Below are 6,054 nucleotides of genomic sequence, written 5' to 3'. Positions count from 1 at the left end.
CATGCTCGCTCAGACTGAAATAAAATATAAAATCCCAGAATTATCTGCAAACAAACCCCAAAAGACACACTATTTGGGGTGGCACTTCAAAGATGAATTCACAAAGACCGAGTTTATTGCAATGTTCAGTCACACATTTGCAAATGGACCTCTGAGCTTGCCAGAATGAGAGATACACATTACAAACAGTGTTTTGTCAGTACATTCTGTCTAGAGAGGCTCTTTCTGCCTCTGTCTGCTGGGCATCAAGAGTTGCTGATAACACTGGCAGGGAAAAGATGAGGTCCTAGGCATTACTCTGTCTAATATAAGACAGATCAGTATATCAGGCTTTCAAATGCAAATATGCCATAAGAATTCACAATTTTCAAAAATCTACATATGTTACATGTTAAAACACATTCTGTTGGACACACAGTTTGGGCCAGTGCTGAAACACAAGTTTCACTATCAGGATATAATGTTTCACTTGTTAAGAGATCACTTAATTTTAGGTATCATTTTGTAACCAATTATTTTATATATCTAATGTCAATTTGTTACATAAATGTTTTCACATAGCTGGATTAACCTCCCTGCAGCAAAAAATTGTTGTTTCCGTCCCCATCATATACCCAATACCCAGACCAACCAGGCTTCATATTTTCTTTATGTGAATTAGTTTGAGCCAGTTTGGTTAAACACAATTGTATTGAGGAATGTGTAACGACAACATAAACTAAAATTAAGAGTAGATTTTGGGGCCCCTCTTCATGGCAGGGCAATAAAGATTGGTTAGCTGATTTTGAATTTGAACTGTGGTACAAGTTCTAAAACAAATTTGCAGTTAATTACATTAAAAACAACCAATTAACAAACAGTAAATCTGAGAGTTGTTGGCTTTTTTCATTAAAATATTAAAATGCCCATTCAACATCTCAATAAATTATGGGTTGGTGTTATGGCTGTTTGAGGTATTTATTCGCTGGTTGATACATACAGACTATGAAAAACACACACTAAATGTATCCAACCATTCTGTAGGCCAGTTGTTCTTAAGCTTTTTCACTTCAAGGACCCCTAAACTGACAAAAAATAGAAAAAATAGACCACTTTGATAAGATTTTGTTCCAGGATCGCCCATCTGATAGGATTTTGGCTTTTAGATGTTTTATAACAGAAAGTGTATGAAACCTGTGACTTAAATAGTCATATGTCATTTGTCATTGTGTTACTTATGGATGGACTTATAGTGAAAATAAATTATTCCCCATTTTGCTGGGGACCCCGTCAAGGAGCCCTGGGAGTCCCTGGACCTCACTTTGAGAACCACTGAGTGCAGGCTACACAATTTGACTTTTAGCACCTTAGAAAACCTTAAATCTAACAAAGAGGAAAATCTGAGGTTATTGCAAGTTCTTGTCTCCTTCATGTCACGTGGTCTTGAAGGGTTAATGTAAAATATGAGCAACTCCTTAATAATTAAGTGGCTTTGACATTAGATTCATATCAGTGGTTCAAGATGTGCAGTAGGGCTGCGCACAAATTTCCCATTTGATAGTCTAAATGTAAAAGCATTATGTTTGACACTGATTGGCTGATTGTTTCACTGTTGTAATTTTTTTTGTCAGTAGGGGAATTTGAACAGGCAGTAGTTCACCTCGTGATCTTCTTCACTTCACTTTTAGCTGCTGTCTCTGACACGGCCGGCTGAAGTGGTCGCGATGAACACTGCGCTTTTGTTTACTTTACTGTCCGCGGCTTCGGCTTTTCATCTGTCTGCACGAGGTAAGCTGAGCTGAGGTCGTGCGTTTTTGTACAATAGGCTATGCTTACTTTTGAAGTTAAATTATTTGTGTTAAACCCGTGCTTTCACTTTCATAATCTACCACGGCGTCTATTCATTTGTTCTTTTTGTTTAATTATCTGTATTACATATCCTGCTATGTTGACAATATGAATTGTTTACAGACGAGTTTCACTTCAAGTCATGGATGGGAACGGTATGTTGCAGTATCAAATACAGGATATGGTTATGAAGTTACAGTTCTTCTGACGCTCAAATGTGAGCTACATGATTACAACCGTGTAAACTGATCACTACTCAAATATAATTCATCTTTAATCTAATCTTTCAGCACAACAAGTTGTACAGCGTGAAGGAGTACTATGAGAGACTCCAGATATTCACTGAGAACAAGAGGAGGATCGACAAACACAATGAAGGAAATCACTCGTTCACAAGTAGGCTTTTTGCCTTTACTGTTTTTTTCTTTAATATATTCCATAATAAAATATGTTGAGTCTTGTTTACCTCTTCCTGCAGTGGGGCTGAACCAGTTTTCAGACATGACTTTTAGTGAATTTCGAAAGTCTTTCCTCTGGTCTGAGCCACAGGTAATGGCATTCCACACAGGAAGTAGTGTAGGGCCTACATAGATGTTTGTTATGTTTTAGGGCAGCGAGCCAGGGTAGTTATTTTACATAGTCTACTGCCTTTTACAGAACTGCTCTGCTACCAAGGGGAATTACCTCAGCAGCAACGGACCATATCCAGACTCCATCGACTGGAGAAAGAAGGGAAATTATGTGACAGATGTGAAAAATCAGGTGAAGTTTAACTGCACAATGGTCCACACACATTTTATTGATCTCAAAGGTCACAGTACAGTACATTGTTGCTTTCAGCACAGCAAATTAAAAGAATTTCTGGTGATAACCGATGACTCCGGCCATAATTGTCAATAATATTATAATCCTGTGGTTCCCAAACTGGGGGGGCAGGCTTCATTGGGGGGTTAGGGGGTTAGTACATACTAAATCCAAGAAAGTTTTGAGTTTGTAGTGTTCACACTAGAAAAGTTACAATATAAAGTATACTCATAACAGTCATTATGAATACTAAAAAAAATTTCTATGTGTGCTGTTAATGGACATAATACAATGAAAAAAGTAAAACTCACAGATGAGAAAAAAATTTAAACATCATGTGGTAAAATAGTTCCAGAAACACCCCAGAAAAAAAATACATTTTTGAAAATACATTTTGCTTTCTCTTTGGCAATTTTAAGTTGTAGTTTGATGACTTCTGGCGGCACATACGTATAATTTAGGCCTTTTCAGAGAGTACAAGGGGCATATAAAGAACAAACCGGTGATGCTCATCAAGCAAACATGTCAATCAAATCCAAAATATGAAGAAGCTCTTGGTTTTGAGTTAACTCTCAATATAGTGGGGAAGGCTTTTATCTATTGTGTGCAAAAACTCTGGCAGTCATTTTACTTGTTGTGGTTATTTGCACACACTTTTCCATGAATTCATCTCACAAAATCCCATTATTGTACCCCTTTTTTTGCACCAAAGGGAGGTTGTGGTAGTTGCTGGACTTTTTCAACAACCGGCTGTTTGGAGTCTGTTACAGCTATCAAGACTGGGAAACTCATACCACTGGTGACTTTCTTTCACTTTTCTATGAAAACTGCTGCTCTTGTATAATAAAAATGTAGCACCTTTGTCGTAATAGGCTAAAGAGTATTTACTGTAATTTTTAACTAATGTTTTTATTACTTAGTCTGAACAACAGCTGGTAGACTGCGCCCAGGACTTCAACAACCATGGATGTAGCGGGTGAGAGTCAAACAAATGTTTCCCTCCTCTTTTGATCATTTCTTTCTAACTACCTCTGTTTTCATCACCGCAGATATATTTTTATAACAAGATCTTTATTTATCTCAGCGGCCTTCCCAGTCAAGCATTCGAATACATCATGTACAACAAGGGACTGATGACAGAGACGGACTACCCATACACAGCTTTTGTAACTCTATTTGCAATTGGTCTACATTACAAGCGCAACTAAATAATAAGAAAAACTGACTTTGAAATTAACATATCCAATGGATTTTGAATGTTTGTTTTTTGTTAAATCAGGAGGGTGCTTGTTCGTATAAACCTGAACTGGCGGCGGCTTATGTGAAAGATGTGGTGAACATAACAGCGGTGAGTGAACATCTTTCTCAATGTAAGATCAATGTAAGTATTGAACGCCTGTGAGTAATGATATCTTTCTGTTACAGTACAATGAGATGGAGATGGTGGATGCGGTCGCCACACGCAATCCTGTCAGTTTTGCCTTTGAGGTGACCTCTGACTTCATGCATTACTCAAAGGGCGTGTACACCAGGTGAGGAGAAGTCATAGAAATATTGTCAAATATTTTTCTTTTTGTTTTTCTCTAGGTTTGAGCTGTAGGTCACATCTTGAACTTTAAAATCACATTATACATTAAATGGAACACTAATTTATTTGTTTAGAGCATGTTCAGTCAAACAGTTAGATTTGAAAGTGGTTTAGTTCCTCTTTCTTTATTAAAACAGTCATGTGTATAAACTTCTCTTCCTCCTTTCAGCACTGAATGCCACAACACCACAGACATGGTTAACCATGCAGTGTTAGCAGTCGGGTATGGACAGGAGAATGGCACCCCTTACTGGATAGTAAAGAACTCATGGGGATCCAGCTGGGGGATTGATGGGTAAGTCTTCTATTTTACCACATTCAGGGATATATTACTAAATGTATAGGATGCCAACCAGAGAAAGATCAAAATAACGTTCTCCTCTTACAGATATTTCCTCATTAAACGTGGGAAGAACATGTGTGGACTTGCTGCCTGCTCATCTTTCCCGGAGGTGTGATTTTCCCATGATGGCAAACTACAAAAGGGCTGAAAAGGCAGCAGAATACTAACTTTTTTTTAATCATACAGGTTCATTTTTAAATAAAGACTAGCCTACTGTGTAACCATGTACAGTGGTGTTTTGCACAATGGAGTAAACACTATGATAGAATAGACAAGGTAATTTCCTGATATATCACTAAATCTGAAATGATCACTTCTTCGTTGTAGTTAAATTTACAAATAAAATATATATAATCCATTTGTTTGAGTCTTCCATCACAATACATTGCAGCTGTCTGCAAGATGCGCAAATATGAGGGCTATAGTAAGAATAATTGAAGATGGTATGATGATGTGTTGCTGTCTATGATTACACAAAACAACCCTAGAACAAGAAAGAGAGTGCACACATTAACAAAAACGTTGTAACCCACTTTGACATGTAAGATTAGTTGAACTGCAAACACAAAATACATTTTAACTGAGCTTCTAATTTCATTGTAAATAATTGTTGCATATTGATTGTATAGCGTAAATAATGTGTTAATACTTAAAACTCTTCGTAGAATGTTAATTGTGTATCGATCACATATACTGTGTTTTCAGTGTATATATATACATCTACGTTGAATGTTACTGATTCTACAATACTGCATCTGTTCTCTTACATTCCCCTGTGCTGCTATGTCAACCTGAATTTCCTCTACGGGGGATTAATAAAGTTATATCTTATCTCATCTTAGGGCAAAACTGGTTTATTGCATTAGGAATAAGTGATATCCATCCATCGTCAACCGCTTATCCTCTGTACAGGGTCGCGGGGGGGCTGGAGCCCATCCCAGCTGACATTGGGCGAAAGGCAGGGTACACCCTGGACAGGTTGCCAGTCCATCGCAGGAATAAGTGATATGAGTGAGCCTAAATGCAGCAGTCAAGACCTGCCTATAATCATTTTGTGGTGCAAAGACCTTAGTAAAATAGGCTACTGAAACATGCTCAGGTCCAATTTTTAGAATTAAAATGGCTTAAAACACAGATTTACAATTCTGCATGTTTTGCAGGTTTTAACACCCCACTACCTCAGGGACATACAACAACTTACCAGTAACATACCTGTGGTACAATTCGAATATTTCAAACATTTCTATGGTCAGTAATGCTGCCCTAGCAGGCTACAGTAGTTGAAAATGTGTCCAGAAAGAGCTTGGTTTATCCATATGGAAAAGTATCATTTTAAATTGACCAGCATTAACATTAACAGTACACTGAATTATTGCAGTGATCACATTTTTATGTTCACTTACAGTCTGGGAAATGTAGTATTGTACGAGGTCGGGTATGTCATAATACTACATTTCCCAGAATCCTCATTCCTGATTCGACCAATAAGGAG

The 6,054-nt window shown here is 37.5% G+C and overlaps 1 protein-coding gene across 1 annotated transcript; it reads left to right on the top strand.

Annotated features, from left to right (window-relative positions):
• The first annotated feature begins 1,608 nt into the window (after window positions 1-1,608).
• ctsh (cathepsin H) lies at window positions 1,609-4,920 on the top strand. The gene is made up of 12 exons (XM_038706811.1): window positions 1,609-1,767; window positions 1,951-1,982; window positions 2,118-2,223; window positions 2,306-2,376; window positions 2,485-2,589; window positions 3,344-3,430; window positions 3,552-3,607; window positions 3,716-3,797; window positions 3,911-3,979; window positions 4,057-4,163; window positions 4,389-4,514; window positions 4,608-4,920. Exons 1-12 carry the CDS (start codon window positions 1,704-1,706, stop codon window positions 4,675-4,677), a joined length of 975 nt encoding a protein of 324 aa, XP_038562739.1. The 5' UTR covers window positions 1,609-1,703; the 3' UTR covers window positions 4,678-4,920.
• Window positions 4,921-6,054: the final 1,134 nt, after the last annotated feature.

This window comes from Micropterus salmoides, unplaced genomic scaffold, assembly GCF_014851395.1.
Source record: "Micropterus salmoides isolate LMB-PRFRI ecotype aquatic unplaced genomic scaffold, ASM1485139v1 Ms_hic_scaffold_8, whole genome shotgun sequence".
Lineage (NCBI taxonomy): Eukaryota > Metazoa > Chordata > Actinopteri > Centrarchiformes > Centrarchidae > Micropterus > Micropterus salmoides.
Note: the sequence above shows the minus strand (reverse complement) of the source record. Positions and strands in the feature narration are given on the sequence as shown.

Coding starts and splice junctions, on each gene's coding strand:
- ctsh (XM_038706811.1), top strand. CDS start 1,704: ATGAACACTGCGCTTTTGTTTACTTTACTGTCCGCGGCTTCGGCTTTT. Junction 1,768..1,950: donor TTTTCATCTGTCTGCACGAG/GTAAGCTGAGCT, acceptor AATTGTTTACAG/ACGAGTTTCACTTCAAGTCA. Junction 4,515..4,607: donor TCCAGCTGGGGGATTGATGG/GTAAGTCTTCTA, acceptor CTCCTCTTACAG/ATATTTCCTCATTAAACGTG.